General features: G+C 48.3%; 1 protein-coding gene across 1 annotated transcript in view; it reads left to right on the top strand.

Annotated features, from left to right (window-relative positions):
- Nucleotides 1-566: 566 nt before the first annotated feature.
- Nucleotides 567-18720, top strand: part of DOK4 (docking protein 4) — a 184752-nt gene continuing 166598 nt past the window's right edge. The window contains exon 1 of the mRNA XM_078669221.1: nt 567-772. Within this exon, the coding sequence (XP_078525347.1) occupies nt 707-772 (66 nt within the window). The 5' untranslated portion in view covers nt 567-706. The remainder of the gene's footprint in view (nt 773-18720) is intronic.

The following is an 18720-nucleotide window of genomic DNA, read 5'->3' as shown; positions in this document are numbered from 1 at the left end:
CAAGTAATTGGAAAAAGAAACCATGAAAGCTCTAGAGCAACCAGTAAAACATTAATCCTGGGCGAGGCAGGTTTCATCTGTCGGGCAGGGTATGTATCATAATGTCAGGAGCAGCTAGGGAGGTAGTGGGCATGGCGGGTTGGTCGATGTAAAACTGAAGACAGCGGGATTTTTTTGTCGGCGTAAGGCGCAGATAGATGGGTCAAACCATTTCGTTATGTATTAAATCTTATGGATGTGTCTTTAATTCCAATCTATATATTTCCAGAATGGTGCGACGGCATCTCAGAAAACAGGCAGCCACTTTGGGATTGGCACGCCGAGCGGGATGCTGCTCGCATACCTGCTGGTGCCAGCCACAACGTGGCGGTCACGCCCGGCGCTGCCAACCAAACCTCTCATTAGATAAGCGCTTCGGCAAGCCCGGCCGCTCCACGGCCCCCCCTTCGCCGCCGCGCAGTGGTGCCGTCCGGGGATGGGAGGGAGATGTCATCCTGTGAGCTGTCATTGTTATTTTCCAGCCGGGGATGCTGAGGAAGTGAAGGAGCTGCCGGCCGCGGGGGGCAAAGAAGACAAGGGACGCGCCCCCCACCAGGAGGAAAACCAGGGCAGCGCGAGGAGGAGGAGAGCAGGAGAGCGAGGGGGGCGCTGGAGGAAGGAGAGCCGTCATCACCGGACCCTCCCATAGACACCTGCGCCCCCCACCATGGCCACCAACCTGAGCGATATCATCAAGCAGGGCTACGTGAAGATGAAGAGCCGGAAGCTGGGGGTGAGTGAGGGTCTGGGCGAGGGTGCGCCCTGGAGGAGAGGAGGGTAGAAAAATTGGGAGGGGGGCTGAGAGTGCTTGCCGGGCCTTCAGCGGCAACCAGTGGCCGACATCCATAAGGGGGAAAAAAAGGGGGGGGGGGGCACGATAAGTGAAGATGGAGGAGACAAAATCTGTGGTCTATTAAAGGAAGAAGCTGTCGGGCCATCAAGAAATGGCATCTTTTTTATACGATGGAATGCATTTCGTGGCATCTATAAGGGATCCCGGGTGGCCCTAGATACAAGATGATAGGCATCATTTATAGGGCGTTCATAGGAGCGCTGGATGAATGAGTTGCATTGCATACACCTGTGGACTGAATCTAATCTTGGTGTTTCTATGTGTTTTTTGGACGATAAGAGAACGGAAGCACTGGGAGATTAAGTGATTGGCCGAGTCTCACACATTTAAGTGACGTGGGTTGCTGGGATTTCAGCTCCGGTCTCCTGATATCCAGTGGTTTCGTTTTTATTAGTTGATGCGAATGGAAACGCTTCCAATTTCTGGACTAGAATCCTCTGACTGTAGTTCCTCGATCATTCTATCCCCATCACAGAGGACACTCTTCTGGGGAATTCTCCAGATTTAGCACATTTCTTCCAGAAATTAGAGAACTGTTCAATGCCACCGAATTGCAGATAAGACCCTTGAGGCTTCCACATCCGAGTAGTGCCTGGGAAACAAGCGAGAACAACTCGGACATTATCCAGGGAGTGTCTCACATGGTCTGGGTGACATTGTACAGCATTTGGGAGTAACGGGTGTGCAAAGAAGATGCCTTCCAGAGAGCATCTTGAGGAGAATGGGTGAGTGCCATATGGTATCTGAGGGGCAATGCCTGAGGAGGGCAGAGATGCACACCATGGGGTATCTCGAGGGGAATGAGTGAGCGCCAAATGTTATTGAGGTGCAATACCTGAGGAGGGCAGAGATACACACCATTGGGTATTTTGAGGGGAATGGGTGAGCGTCAAATGGTATCTGAGGGGCAATGCCTGAGGAGGGCAGATATACACACCATGGGGTATCTCGAGGGGAATGAGTGAGTGCCAAATGTTATCTGAGGTGCAATGCCTGAGAGTGGGCAGATATACACACCATGGGGTATCTCGAGGGGACTGAGTGAGTGCCAAATGTTATCTGAGGTACAATGCCTGAGGAAGGCGGAGATACACACCAGGGGGTATTTTGAGGGGAATGGGTGAGCGTTAAATGGTATCTGAGGGGCAATGCCTGAGGAGGGCAGATATACAAACCATGGGGAATCTCGAGGGGACTGAGTGAGCGCCAAATGTTATCTGAGGTGCAATGCCTGAGGAGGGCAGAGATACACACCATGGGGTATTTTGAGGGGAATGGGTGAGCGTTAAATGGTATCTGAGGGGCAATGCCGGAGGAGGGCAGATATACACACCATGGGGTATCTCAAGGGGACAGGGTGAGCGCCAAATGTTATCTGAGGTGCAATGCCTGAGGAAGGCGGAGATACACACCAGGGGGTATTTTGAGGGGACTGGGTGAGCGTTAAATGGTATCTGAGGGGCAATGCCTGAGGAGGGCAGAGATACACACCATGGGGTATTTTGAGGGGAATGGGTGAGCGCCAAATGTTATATGAGGTGCAATGCCTGAGGGGGGCCGAGATACACTCCATGGGGTATTTTGAGGGGAATGGGTGAGCGCCAAATGTTATATGAGGTGCAATGCCTGAGGGGGGCAGAGATACACACCATGGGGTATTTTGAGGGGAATGGGTGAGCGTTAAATGGTATCTGAGGGGCAATGCCTGAGGAGGGCAGAGATACACACCATGGGGTATTTTGAGGGGAATGGGTGAGCGCCAAATGTTATATGAGGTGCAATGCCTGAGGAGGGCAGAGATTCACACCATGGGGTATCTGGAGGGGAATGGGTGTGCGCCAAATGTTATCTGAGGTGAAATGCCTCACCTGAGGGGGGCAGAGATACACACCATGGGGTATCTCGAGGGGAATGAGTGAGTGCCACTGGCAAATGTTATCTGAGGGGCAATGCCGGAGGAGGACAAAGATACCCTCCATGAAGTATCTTGAAGGGGGTTAGAATCATATAGATCTGGGGGGTAATGCGTGAGGTGGGCAGTGGTACCCTCCAGAGGGTATCTTGAGGGGAATGGGTAAGCGCCATATGGTATCTGGAGCCATGGGTGACCGATTCACGGGTAACATCCGGTGCAGTATCTCCAGTACATCCGTGGGACATAGGCAGCATCAATAAAGTATTTGTGGGTGGGGTTTGCAGTGGGACAGGCCTACCTCCATGTGCTATGTAGAGAACAACAGGTAGTGATGGCTCACACACAGTAAATAAACAAACCATCTGGGGGTGACTGGTGACTTCGATATGGTATTTAGTTGGCAGTGGCGGGCGAGGAGGACCTATGCACTATTGTGTGGGTCCCAACAGACACATGCACATTTGAGCACTTCTTGCGGTGTCAGGCCCCTACAGGTGATATTTGGAGCACAGGACGTGACCTGGGACTAACAAATGCCACTTGACACTAAATAGGTGACATGTAAGTAGTAAACAGGGGCGTAGGTATAAGAAGTGGAGCAGTTGCACTGCCACCGCTCCTAGAGGGACCAACTACACCCTGTGTTAAGGCTGTTTGTTCTTCTACCAAACCACAGGTTGGAGGAAGCATTTTCCCAGCTTTCAGAAGGGCTCGTGGCGCCCTCACACCGCCACTGGTGGCAGAGATTATTTTCAGGATTCCACACTTGATTTCCATGCATCATAGATGTTACTGGAGCCCTGATCGTTAGGACACTACATGTAATATTTCTAATATTAAAGGCGACAACGAGGGCACTACAGTTGATATTTTTGGCACATGTGATTTGGGCGTTTTCTGGGTAGCTTTCGGAACACTACAAGTTACATATGAATGAATTCAGGTGACACTGGAGCAACGCCTGAGACACCCGCCCTCTGTACGAGAGAGCTGTGCCCCAGGACGGTTGCAAGTAAAAAGCAGGAGGTATAATAACCCCCACACACTCTCCTGCTGTTCTTAATAGAGTTTTTCTTTAGTGAGAGGCCAACGATAGAATGGGACTATACAATTAACTTGCTTGTTACCATTTAAAGGTGCACTGAGGCCACACTCCCATGTCACCAGAAGTGGCTATACACCGTACTCCCATGTCACCAGAAGTGGCTATACACCGTATACGGTCCGTAGTATGCCCAAAGGTCGAATATGCAGAGATTGAGCTACAAACACCCCGAGTGTCGACCAGAGACGTTTTAATGCATGGGCAAAGTGGGCTCTGGCCCAGGGCCCCAGCCTTACAAGGGGCCCCCTGACAGAGTCAGCTCCGTTCTTCAAAGTTTTGCCCTAATGACCTTGAAAATTTCTTAAATAGATTGTTTTTAATATTGTTTTCCTTTCATTTATTTTTTATGTACCTGATGTGTGACAATCTAGTACGGCCATTTTGCAGAGAAATGTTGTGTTTATGTTTCATGCAATATACATAAAAAAAGTTTCTTTTAGATCAAACAAGGCCTAACATATAAGAAATGGGAGGGTGTCACAGAGATTATTTGCAGTAATATTAGTGAGTTGCTGCAGTGTTACAATATTGAAAACACACAAAATTATCCCTTAATATTAGATGTAAACACATTTAGGGCCTTATTTATGAGAAGTAATACATTGCTGTGTGAAAACAGGGATGCTTCACTTCTTAGTGCGCCCTCCTTGCGACATGATGGATGCGTCATATTTACTGTATGACACATCATGTCGCAAGGAGTTACAGATACGTCAGTATTTCTGACGTATCTGTAGGCGCATTGCTAGAGTGTGTCTGAAAATAGAAGCAACTACAGCAATGTTTCTTTTCACATGGGAAAAGCCCCATATGAAAGGGCCTGCAACAGGCTTCGCCTGCTGTGAGGCAGGTGTAAGATATTGACGAAATGGCGTCCTAGAAGTGGCGCACTGAGTTCTCATTGATTTAAATGCACCACTTCTATGAGGCTTTTTGTGGGGGAACCCCCAAACCTGCATACATTATACCTGGTGCAGGTGCAATGTGGTGTAGGGTTTTACAAAGTGACGCATCTGCCTAGATGCGTCACTTTGCAAATAGGGCACAACATGGCACATTTTTTACGCTGCCGTTGCATCATAAAAAAGTGACGCACCGGCAGCATAAAAGTGAAGCAAGGCCGTATAAATAATGCCCTCAGAATTTGGACGAGTGTTTCTTTGCACTGTCAGGGACCTAATGAAATTAAATGAAATAGTGTATTTTAATAAAGCGTGCAGCTACACAAAGTAGAGTGTCCTGGCACGTGACAGCAGGAGGAAAACATGCATAAACGACCCATCAGTTATTGAAAAGCCATTTTTTAAGTTCTTCTTGAAAGAGAGTTGGTCTGTGGTTAGTCTCAGAGACTCAGGGAGTGTATTCCACAATCTTGCGCCTAGAAGGCCGAGGGATCTACCTCCAGTGCGGGCAAGGCATATTTTAGGCATGATGGCCAGGTTTGCTTTGGAAGATCTTAGGGGTCTAGATGTTATGTAGCAAATAACGTGCTTATTTTAGGTAGCCGGCTCCTAAGCTGTGGAAAGCTTTAAAGAAGATGGTCATTGCTTCGAAGTCGATCCGTTCTTTTATGCGGAGCCAGTTTAGAGACTTCAGAATAGGGGTCATACTAGTTCTGGGTTTAGGTCTCAGCATGGCTCTGGCTGCTGCGTTTTGTACCACTTGTACGCGCAGGATAAGGTATTTGGGAAGACCGAGGTACAAGCCGTTGACATAGTCAAGTTTTGATGTCACCAGAGCCTGCGCCACGATCTTTCTGCTCCAAAGCGGTAACAGTGGCAGGATTTTTTTTAGCATCCGGAGTATGCCAAAGCAAGCGCCAGTTAGATTTTGGATTTGAAAACATATGGAGAATGTCTTGTCTATGACAATTCCTACGTTTTTTACTTTCTCCTTTTCCGCAGGCGGGGGCAGCAGATCATGTGGCCAACAGGTGCTCTAGTCTAGTCAGGCGTTTCTGGATTACCAAAGAAAACAACTTCAGTTCTGTCAGGATTGCACTTCAGCTGATTGATCTTAAGCCAGTTAAAAACATTTGTGAGGCAAGACCTAATCATTGCCCCATAAAAGTTGGTTCCTTTTCCACATGTAAAAATCACCCGAGTATCATCAGCATAGGAAACAATTTTTGCATCCTCTTTCTCTACCAGAAATGTGAGGGGAGATATATATATATTAAAAAGGGTAGGACTGAGATTGGAGCCCTGAGGGACACCTACATTCATGTCCGGAACCGGGGATGAGAAAGGGGGGAGCCAGATGTCCTGAGATCTATTTGCCAAGAAGGATGACATCCATGTTAAGGTGGTCCCCCCCAGGCTGATGTTAGCAAGTCTCTCTAGGAGCCTATCATGTGGGACTGTATTGAAGGCTCCAACAGATCGAGCAGCATCAGAACAGCCTTGCCTCCCTGGTCCAGATTATCCTTGAGAAATTCAGTCACTTCCAGCAGAGCGGACTCCATACTGTAGTTAGCCCTAAAACTGGATTGGGACTCATGAAGGAGCTTCCCATCTTCAATGAGTTTTGGGAGGGCCTTGTTTACATGCTTCTCTAATACTTTGGAGAGGGCCGCAAAAAGGGAGATTGGCCTCTAGTTGGCAGGGTCCGTTGCTTTGGCGTTAGCCTTTTTTTATCAGTGGAAGAATCTTGGCATTCTTCCATAATTTTGGCATGTTGCCTGAGGATATTCGCTGGACATGGGTCGGTAGGAGAGCCATACCTAATGCTTTGGAGAAGGGTCATTGATTCTTCCAGCTGAAGCACAGGGAAAGCTTGTAAAGATGGAGGATCCAAGAGGTGAAATTTGCTATTAGAATTAAGGTAGAAGGTCAGTTCTCCCTCTGAGATGTTAGGGAAGGCTTGTTGGATCACGGAGATCTTTTTGTGGAAGAATTGGGCTATCCGCTTAGACCATTCTTCCATGCATGGCCCTTTCTTTGTGCCGGGTTTTGGGGCGGTAAAGGATTTAATTAATAAAGATTTCCTTCTCTTATTTTGAGCATATTCCATCTTGGTTTAAAACAAGTTTTTCTTGGCTGCCTTCACGAGAATGAAATGAGATTTTAAGGTGTCTTTATACACTTTCCTGTTCTCAGGTAGATCGGATTTACGTAATTACATGTTCCATTTTTCTACAATTTCTTTAGCTATATCTGAGGGAATTGTTAAACCATGGAGCTGGTGGGGGCGACCTCTTGAGCAGCGGGAAACAGGTACCACTGCATCAATGTTGGGCAGAGCCATGAATCTATTGAGAGGGGGTCCAAGTCGGGGCAGCCAGGCATCGCCAGTGAGGAACGACCGAGGGCGTCTGCTGACATCGGGATGGATATTTTATGGAACGTCCTGTAATTAGGGACCCTCTGCCCTGCATTAGCCCGAGGGGCTGTGGCAGAGTTGGGAATGACAAATTTTAATAGGAGGTGGTCAGAACAGGTAATGGGAAGAGGTAGGATTACTGATATGTCAAAGTTGTGAAAGTATGGCTCTTCTCATGGATGGCCGAAGAAATAGATGGAAACATGTTGCAGGCCTGCAATGTCTCCAACAAGGAAATTGTTTGAGGGTCTTTTCCATTGTCCATATGTATATTGAAATCTCCCAGAATAAGGCAGTTGTTGTTTTTTAAGGTCAGGGAGGTGGAGGCTGTATTAAGCGTAGTCTAGTTTTTTATTGCAAATTATGGTAACATCACCCCCCTTCCCACTTGGTCGGTCCCTCCTAAGGATTTTATAACCCGTAGGGATTGCTGAGGTGATAGTAGGGTTGGAGGCTTCGACAGCCAGGTCTCAGTGAATAATAGAAGATCAGGCTGTTCGTTTAAAAGTAGGTCATAAATGTGTAGTCCATGCCTTTGCATAGAGCAACAATTTAAAAGGGTGGCATTTAAGTCCTCTGTTTTCTTATTGTTTTTACACTTACTGTTGCTTGGGAGGATCTTGGGTGCGAGTTTCCTGGGCTGGAGGAGAGGCCTGTTGCACTTATTGCATTCAAAGTCTACCTCCAAGCACAAATCAGCCGCTGTACACTAATGGTAGCTGCCTAAGGCTAAGCAGTTTTTCCCTATTGTAATATAGCAGAAGAAACTCACTGGAGGGGAACTGGGCAGCGTGGCCGGTGCCAGACGCCTCCGGGATGCTGACGAGCACAGACAGGCTTGCCATTCGTGCGCCCGCTGCACGCGTCCGTTTGCATAGGGAATATATAGGCTCATGCCTATGATGCAAACTGGATCGCTAACACAGCTGAGGAAGCGGAAACTGCGTGGGCAGAAGTGCGGATCCCGACTGTAGCCCCAACCCTCTACACAATTGGCATATCAGCTGCGGCTGAACAGGACTGGAGGAAAGCGAGATGCGAATCAGAGAGGCAAAGGAGGTGTAGGCAAGCAGAATCAAGTAAAGTGCTAGTGCTAGTAGCTAGGAGAAATTGTTAAAAAACACAGACTAATTCAGCCACACATATACAATTCAAAAGGATTACAAAGCTAGTAGCAGGGCAGGAAACACTCAATTCCACCACTGTCAGCTGTGCGTGTCCGTTTGCATCGGGAATATGTAGGCTCATGCCTGTGATGCAAACTGGATCGCTAACGCAGCTGAGGAAGCAGAAACTGTGTGGGCGGAAGTGAGGAGCCCAACAGTAGCCCCAGCCCTCCGGGCAATCGGCGTATCAGCGGCGGCGGACCAGGACTGGAAAAAAAGCGAGATGCGAATCGGAGCATCTAAGGAGGTGTAGGCAAGCAGAATCAAGTATAGTGAAAGTGCGTGTAGGTAGGAGAAATTGTTCAAAAGCACAGAGTAATTCAGCCACACAAATACAATTTAGAAAGTATTAAAAACCTAGTAGCAGGGCAGGAAACACTAAATCCTACCGCTGTCAGCTGCGCATGTCCGTTTAATTTGGGAATATATAGGCTAATGCCTATGATGCAAACTGGTATGAGTAATAAAGGGGTAGACCCTTATAAACTCGGGAACCTGGGTCCATAGAACAGTACAAAAGAGATTGGGTCCGAGTTGTGGTTACTCTAGTACCAAGAATCACTTACATTTTTGTTTAAACAGACATACACCACAAACTTTTAAACAATTGAAATGGAATTTTAAAGAAATATAGCAGTATTCGAAACCTTAAGTGGCATTTATTTATGCAAGGTTATTATTTCATTATTTTGCAACAATTTCAATCATGTGCATACAAATTATTTCAATGTAATTGTGTAATCATTACATTCAAAGTGCTCTCTGTGAGGAGGGGAAAGGGTGTGTAGAAGATGTGAGGGACAGGGTAAAGGTGCTGTGACTTTTTAAGAACATCGCGTTAAAATCAGAAACGCCTTTACAATCAAATGCATGAAAAAAGTTCCCAAATTACATCACACATAGGCATGAATCAATTTCTCATTTAAATCCTATGGTGTGTTGGATTGGCGTAGTTCTACAGATGCAGCGAGGCAGCCAGAAGGACTGACGGCAGCGGCTCCTTCCCCATAAGAGAAAGAAAAAGAAAAGAAAGACGTATTCTGCACTCTGGGATGCGAGGAGCGATTCCTTTGATTACAGCTGACACGGCGATGTGTACCCTTCAATGAGGAACACCGTCAAAGAACCATAGGAGCACATAAAGGCCCATGACCAGACGGTATAGATGGCAACCGTCCTTTGATGCTCTCAAATCCACTTTCCTGACGAAGACCCCAACATGAGGCCTGAATAACCCTTTAGCGTACATGGGGGTCGAAACGTAGAACTACGCCAATCCAACACACCATAGGATTTAAATGAGAAATTGATTCATGCCTATGTGTGATGTAATTTGGGAACTTTTTTCATGCATTTGATTGTAAAGGCGTTTCTGATTTTAACGCGATGTTCTTAAAAAGCCACTTAAGGTTCCAAATACTGCTATATTTCTTTAAAATTCCATTTCAATTGTTTAAAAGTTTGTGGTGTATGTCTGTTTAAACAAAAATGTAAGTGATTCTTGGTACTAGAGTAACCACAACTCGGACCCAATCTCTTTTGTACTGTATGATGCAAACTGGTTCGCTAACGCAGCTGAGGAAGTGGAAACTGTGTGGGAAACAGGGGCTCAAATTGGAACATACATTCAAAGCTGTTCTGAACAGGGGCCCCCAAAATATGTTTGGCCCAGGGCCCCCAAAATCCTTAAAATGTCCCAGGTGTCGACGGAGAGAGGCCAATAATTGAATTTCCAGTGTGCAGTAACCTGTGCGCTTCCGAATCCGGTGACTACGGAAAGATTGAACTCGTGCTGCAGGGGTCTTCAGAAAGTGCCATTTCTTTGAGCCATGCGACAGACTTTAAACTTGGGTTTACAAAACACGACACTTCCCCCCCCCCCCCCGGGTGTGTTTAGCGAGTGGACGCTGCTGCCACCGCCACTCCCTGAAGTGGTAATGAGAGGGCGGGCACTAATGATGCCTCCGCTCCCGCGAGGGTTAATTACAGAACTGGCGCTGCCGTCCCTCCGGGCTCCGGCTTCTTCCCATGTCCCGAGATCTAATCTGCCTGCATGTGGGATAACGTGCCAGAGGTCAGGGCTGCTGGCAGCACACTGCACCTGCAGAGGTCAGGGTGACAGCAGACACACACTGCACTCGCAGAGGTCAGGGTGACAGCAGACACACTGCACCTGCAGGGGTCAGGGTGACAGCAGACACACACTGCACCTGCAGAGGTCAGGGAGACAGCAGACACACTGCACCTGCAGAGGTCAGGGAGACAGCAGACACACTGCACCTGCAGAGGTCAGGGAGACAGCAGACACACTGCACCTGCATGGGTCAGGGAGACAGCAGACACACTGCACCTGCAGGGGTCGGGGTGACAGCAGACACACACTGCACCTGCAGAGGTCAGGGAGACAGCAGACACACTGCACCTGCAGGGGTCAGGGTGACAGCACACTGCACCTTCAGAGGCCAGGGAGACAGCAGCCACACACTGCACCTGCAGAGGCCAGGGTGACAGCACACTGCACCTGCAGAGGTCAGGGAGACATCAGACACACACTGCACCTGCAGAGGTCAGGGAGACAGCAGACACACACTGCACCTGCAGAGGTCGGGGAGACAGCAGCCACACACTGCACCTGCAGAGGCCAGGGTGACAGCACACTGCACCTGCAGAGGTCAGGGAGACATCAGACACACACTGCACCTGCAGAGGTCAGGGAGACAGCAGACACACTGCACCTGCAGAGGTCAGGGTGACAGCACACTGCACCTGCAGAGGTCAGGGAGACATCAGACACACACTGCACCTGCAGAGGTCAGGTAGACAGCAGACACACACTGCACCTGCAGAGGTCAGGTAGACAGCAGACACACACTGCACCTGCAGAGGTCAGGGAGACAGAAGCCACACACTGCACCTGCAGAGGCCAGGGTGACCGCACACTGCACCTGCAGAGGTCAGGGAGACAGCACACTGCACCTGCAGAGGTCAGGGAGACAGCACACTGCACCTGCAGAGGTCAGGGAGACAGCACACTGCACCTGCAGAGGTCAGGGAGACCGCAGACACACTACACCTGCAGGGGTCAGGGTGACAGCAAACACACACTGCACCTGCAGAGGTCAGGGAGACAGCAGACACACTGCACCTGCAGGGGTCAGGGTGACAGCAGACACACTGCACCTGCAGGGGTCAGGGTGACAGCAGACACACTGCACCTGCAGGGGTCAGGGTGACAGCAGACACACTGCACCTGCAGGGGTCAGGGTGACAGCAGACACTGCACCTGCAGGGGTCAGGGTGACAGCAGACACATACTGCACCTGCAGAGGTCAGGGAGACAGCAGACACACTGCACCTGCAGGGGTCAGGGTGACAGCACACTGCACCTTCAGAGGTCAAGGAGACATCAGACACACACTGCACCTGCCGAGGTCAGGGAGACATCAGACACACACTGCACCTGCAGAGGTCAGGGTGACAGCAGAGACACACTGCACCTGCAGAGGGCAGAGTGACAGCCAACACACTGCACATGCAGAGGTTAGGGAGACAGCAGACGCTGCACCTGCAGGGGTCAGGGTGACAGCAGACACACTGCACCTGCAGGGGTCAGGGTGACAGCAGACACTGCACCTGCAGGGGTCAGGGTGACAGCAGACACTGCACCTGCAGGGGTCAGGGTGACAGCAGACACACACTGCACCTGCAGAGGTCAGGGAGACAGCAGACACACTGCACCTGCAGGGGTCAGGGTGACAGCACACACTGCACCAGAGATCCGAGAGAGCAGACACATATAGCACCATCAGAGCTCAGAGTGACAAGGTAAACACAGTGCTACAGCAGTGACAGGGCCCAGGGTAACAACGAACACTCGTTCCATTGGTTGTGACAGGTCTCTGAGTGACGGAAGACACACAAGGCACCAGCAGATCTGAAATGATAGCAGACACATATAGCACCCCCAGAGCTCAGAGTGACAATGTAAACACAGTGCTACAGCAGTGACCGGGCCCATGGTAACAACCAGCACTCGTTGCATCAGCAGTTTCAGAGCTCTCACTGTGACAACAGACACACAAGGCACTAGCAGATCTGAGGGTGACAGCATATACATGCACCAGAGCTCAGGGTAACAGCAGAGACATGTTGCACCAGCAGTGACATCAATGACTGGCACAGTCAACTGGTGCACACTGGCCGCAAACTAGTCATTGTGAGACTTCCAGAGGGTTCTGGTGCCAGAATTCCAGAATCCCTGCATTATGCAGAGCATGGTTCAAGGCTCTTTATCTTGGAAACAGTGGGATGCAGTTGAGAACATCTGGTGCTAGGTATAACCACAGGTCGGATGCATTGCTTTAGACAACAGACAACAGCAAACACAAGGCTGGAGACAATGGACTGGGAGTTCAAATGTGAATATCTCCAGAGCCACCCAAGCTAGAAAGACCTAATCAACGATTCTGGATTTAGAGCGGCCTCCCTCAGCTACCCCGTCATTCCCCAAGCCCGGGGTTGGAGCTGAGGTTATTTTCGAGACTTTTGGAGGCACGTGGAAGGCATTCAGTTCAGATGTGTTCAGGGACCAAGGAGACATACCAACAGATGCAGTAGATGCCCTTCTTTCCTGGGCACCAAGCAATGATTATGATAAACTCGAGCAGATGGCTTGTGGGGACCTCTTTGTCCTGGAGCTTGTGCAGTCTCCTGATGACTCCGACTGGGATTCTTCAGTTCAGCTGCTTCATTGGCCCTAGAACCCATATCCTATCTCTTGAGATGAAGATCCAGACAAGAAGACACAGCCTCACTGCTGTAACTTCAAAACGTCTATCGATGGGCTGACTACTTACCCCACCGCCCGCCCACCCCTGGACAACTGCACTATGGGCAGTAGAAAAAGGAGTGTAAAGAGGCATGCTCTGGGGGACGATGAGACCTTGGTAGCCTAGTACAAAGCCAGCCACTGTTTCAAGCTGCCATGCACGTGTAGAAGCAAGATGGACCACACCATGCACTCGGACAGACATGCACTTACTCCTCACACTTAACCATGGCATACACGGGCTGGAACATTTATCCTTCCATACATGTCCCACAATTTATGGAGGTGAAGTACATACTAGGCAGACTCAGTCACATTCTCTCAGCCATCTGTCTAGTCATAAGAATTCCCCATGCTACCTGACACCCAGACAAGCCTAAGCATTCTCTAGGTCCCCCTCGCTGTTTCTCTGGGATACCGTCACCTATCCATTCCCCTTGAGGTGAAGTCCACCTGCAGTGTCGCCTATGGGCCATTCGGCAACTCTTAGGCAGACACTCGCCCATCACAACATATATTGAGCCAATAGGAACGTTGATCAATTTCTCAGTTAAAAGACGAGTTTCTCTTTTAGCACAGGAAGGTCTCCTGCATAGGGTAAAGGCGTATTGCACTGAGTGCCCAACTGCATATATCTAGTGTCCTGCCTTTTGATTTTTGGCCCTGGCATCACACGAATCTTGCATGTGCGCAGAGGCCGTGGCCTGTTTCCAAATTGAGTAGGTTCTGGACCTGTCCTGTGACCTGGAGGGGCACATCAAGCATGTCCTTAGTTAGTGACAATAGATTACCATCAAGGTCATAGGCTTAGCATATAAAAGGGTGGTGGCATCATACCGTGTTTGGAAAGTCAATAGTGTGAGCAGTCCTTTTTAGGTCGAGCCTAGCGCAGCGCACATGCGTTGCTCTAGCAAAATGACTTCTTGGAATCACACGCTCGTGTGTCTGTTTTTTTTGTGCATTCTTTTAATTGGTCTTTGCGTGTGTCTTTCTAAAAATCTTCATGATTGCGGTATACCTGGCAGGAGATTTTTTAATCCCGGCTACGTTATTTATTGCCGCAAACAATACAATTATAAATAAAAAGGAAAATAAAAGAATTGTGAACTATTCCAATAACAATAAGGTTTTTTAACTTTGTGTTTGGGAAAATTGGAAAACCTGTTGGGTCACTACCAGAAGCATAAGCAGTTCTGGGTATGCAGTAATCCAAACTGTGCTATCACCATTATCCCTGCAATAGAAGTGGTCCATGCGATCTAGCATCAAGGAGAATTTGAGATTCTTCTCATGCAAGGTTATTGACCTGCACATATTATGATTATTGGAACACACCCATAACAAGCCTGAAGAAGGAGGTTGGACCTGTTAATCCTCCGAAACGCGTCGCTCTTTGGCCTACGTTTAACAAACATGTTCCTATGAAATCTATTGTGCACTGTATTACTTTGTTATTGATGACGAATCAATGAATTGTTTTTCAGCTACATCAACTGATTTTGTTTACATTGTAATTTTTATGCTGCTTGTTTTTAATGTGTAATAGTTATGTGTTATGTAAAAGTTTTTTTAATTATATAATTGCCTCTGATGCAAACCAATCTAATAAATCCCTTTGGGAAATACTTTTTATAAAATTTAATTACAATTCTTCTGGCAACTGAATAGTTTGACCCACTGTGTATTGAATGCAAGTAACGTGTGAGTGAAGTTTGGATGCTGGTTGTATAGTTGGTATGCTAAAAGATAACCCCAAAGGGAATTATTTCTAGACTTTAATTTCTAAAAAAGACAGCATGCAATTGGACAAAGGCGGCTGCATGTCCCACCATATATCCGCCTACGGCTTGAGGTTACGAGCAGGGGCGCGCTGTGTGTCATCTTTTCGGTTTCGTATTTCAAAGGCTTCGCGTTCACTTTGTGGGCGCGCGGCCGGGCACTGTTTTCTGTAATTGCTTTTGTCCTGCCTGCTACCTGACACTCCTTTGGCAAAGCGCTTTTCTCTTGCTCCATTCTTTTTATTTACGCTATGCGCTTGCTACATAACTTTTACAGTGCAATACAGTGACACTCACTCTGCCCCTCCCCCTCGCCTGTGATGTCTTAGGGATAACTAGTATTGCCTAAAGGTAAGGTTGCTTAGTCCTGTACTCTCTCTGCCATTTGCAGCTAATTAAACATGCTGACAACATTCTTTTGACACGAGAAGTCATGGAAAAGCCAGAAAGGTTCAGCATCGATCGGGACCACCGCCCAGTCACCCCCAGCTCCCGACCCCGCTGCACCCGAAACGAATAACCACCACTGCTGTCTTGAAAACCAGGAGGATTCGGCCTGCTTAAGCCTTAACCATGAAGCACGCTGACTATGGGGCGAGCCAATGGAGGCGCAAGCCTGGCCAGGCCTAAAGTCTGCTCTGACTCAGCCCGTGGTCCCATCGGACTGACTGCTGAACCAAATCCAGCCGTTCCGGCATCCCTGTCCTCAGGAGCTCTCCCCTGCTCATACTCCCCCCTTAGTCCTTCAAGTTCGATACCAAAGCCAGCTCTGCATCCGCAACAAAATCTTAAAAATATATGACACTGAGGAAATATCTCCTACTGAGAAGTAAGTTGAGAGAAGTGTGCATCTGTCTACAGTCTGTACCATGAGAACATTACTCTGTGGGCCTCTGTGGCCTCTGTGTCTTCGCTGCACACCCTTTGCACTACAGGGAAAGCGCCTGAACTTTTAATACATGCTGTTTGCTAACTCATCTATACCAAAATGAATTATCTTTCCTGCTAGTTCTCCTGTTGAGGTTTAATCTTACTAGTTGTGCCTAACTTTATTAGAGAAAGATCTACACCTGACTAATTATGTGATTTGTATAAGATGCTGGAATCGACCCCACCGTGCCCAGACTGATCCTTTAGTATGCTCAACCCAGTGCCAAGCCTGTTGTAAGCACCACAACTCCCATCTGTGGTAAGTACCACAACTCCCATCCTGCAACCCCCAATCCCAGGATGTGCACCTCCCCACACAGATCCCCCCAATCCTGATGCCCTTGGAGCCCCAAATAATACCCACAAATTGCAAACTTCAAACCACCACCAAGCCAGCCCCAGAACCAACACCCCCGCCCTACTATCCTCACATCATCCACGTACTCCCCCACAAGTCTTATACTTCAGTTTGTTTTACTTATAAGGTCCCAAAGGCAAGACCTATTGGCTAGGCCAATGCTTGTTATCTGAGTCACTGGAGTGAAGGCCTACTGGCCCACTCGTGTAGCATCCCGCATTTATGCTCTTACCCAGTTCCTTGCGAATTGCCCCACTCTGAGTCCAAAAAAGACTAAATTAATTCTACTCTCTTCTAAGCGTAAACCATTGTTTCAGGCCTGACCTGCTGAGGCATCTAAACATTACCAAATTCTCTCTTCCTTTGAAATCAATGAAGTAAATTACTAAATCAGCTAACTTTCGCCTTCAGGTTTTGTACAAAAATAAGATGTTTTTGCAACCTGACCTCTTTAAAACTGCAGGCCATGCTCTAATTTTTTCATGTTTGGCATTCGGCAATGCTGTCCTGGCAGAGGCCTCCCAATCTGCCCTTCTGCCTCACAAATCTGTCTTAAGGCCATAGCTAAACTTTGAATCCGAAATGTTATTTCTCCATTCCTAATTGAGTTACAGTGACTCCGTGCTGAGGCCTGAATCAAATTTAAGCGAGATATCTATCCTACAAATCAGGCTACGCAAGATCCCAGCCATACCTGGTTAAAAATGTAGGCACGAGAAAGCTCGGTAGCCAAGACAACCCACTTCTGTAAATCCCCTTATTCGCAACCACCTGTACTCTGCATCAGTCATTATCCGAAGCTGCTTCCCTCCTCTAGAGCTATTTATCTGCGGAAATTAGGACCAAACCCACCCTTCAGCCCTTCTGCCACCTCGTAAGGACACATCTCTTTAGACTACATCTGACCCATTGACTCTTGTACTATGGATGCAGATTTTCATAACCCCCTTGATTCTTTCTACCTCTAAACTGGTTGCTTGGATGCTTGTGATCATTCTTCTTCCGCTAAACCACCTTCACCCTCCTCATTACGCTTCTGCTTCTCATCCCACTCCTTCTCTTTACCCACCCCATCCCTCCTTCTCCGTCTTCTCTTTAGTCCCTATACCCCATCTTACACCCCTTCCCCACCGCTACCCTGTTGCTTCCTCCTCTCCCTTCCCTGGTTTCCCACCTTTCACTTTCTAGTACTTCCCCACCCACACCCAGTTCCTCCCTCTTAGCCTTTACATCTTGCCCGTTCCCTTCTCTATCTCTTCCGGCTCCATTTCTCTTCTACAGCTGCTTTCCTGCCTTCCCTCCTTACTCCACCCTACTCTACCACCCGTCCTTCTCCTTTCCTCACTCTTCCTCCCACCTCCTTCCCTTCTCTTACACCATGCACTACACGAAACTATTTAAATAAATCGACTAATGCTGATGGGCTGCTTTGTTGTGTGCCCAGTTTTTAATACTTTCAGCATCTTTCTAGAGTGGATGGTAAAGGCAGAGACGGAGTCGTCAAGGCAAGCGCTGCACCATCTTGACAATTGTCTGCTAGTAGGCAGGGAGCGGATCGCAGAGAATTGTGTTCTCTCAGTACATCGGAAAGGGTTGCAGAAAGGTTCAGGGTGCTGTTGACTCCTGAGAGAACTAATGGCCCATCCACATGGATAGCGTTTCTCGGCCTAGAACTTGATTCAGTTGCTCTGATTTCCTTCCTACTGAAAGACAAGCTAGATACATTGAGGGAACTACTTAGATAGGTGGCAGGGAAGTAAAAGTGCGAATTGAGGAAAACGCATCAAGTGCTAGGCCATCTGAGCTTCATGCTTATGGTGGTTGCCTGAGCCAGCCATTTTGTCACGTGGTCTTGTCTATAAAAGGGTTGTCAAAACTGCATCACAGGCTGGGACTTACTGAAGGGATGAGGGAGAACATATTTATTTGATGCAGATTTCTGGACACCTACAGTGGAATGGCTGTGTGGCTGCTGACTGACGCTCTTACTTGGACTGTAGTGCTATGACGCCTTGGGATGGCCAGATTCGGGCTTTTGTGGTAGACATTGGTGTGTGAAGAAATGTGTGAAGAAATGGTTGGGGATTAGAAGAAATGCAATCACAGCATTGCCTTTTTTGGACTTCTTCTTGATCTTACTGATGATGAGGTGTTGGGAAAGGAGAGCGGTGAACAGCGAGGTGTCTTTTGTCATAGGCAATGAGGAAGTGATGGGTGGGATCAAGCAGTCAGTTACAGACCATTGGGCCTTGCATCTGGTCAAACAACTGGTGTTAAGATGTCTCCGGTGGAACACTGTGTTCCGCATTAGATGCGCGGCAGGACTGGAGAATGGGATTGCTGACTCACTGTGTCGATTCCAGTGGTTGAGTTTCCATGGGATGCCACCATCTGCAGATGGACAAGGGGAAGAAGTACTGGGCAGAT

Source organism: Lissotriton helveticus, chromosome 12 (genome assembly GCF_964261635.1).
Source record: "Lissotriton helveticus chromosome 12, aLisHel1.1, whole genome shotgun sequence".
NCBI lineage: Eukaryota > Metazoa > Chordata > Amphibia > Caudata > Salamandridae > Lissotriton > Lissotriton helveticus.
Note: the sequence above shows the minus strand (reverse complement) of the source record. Positions and strands in the feature narration are given on the sequence as shown.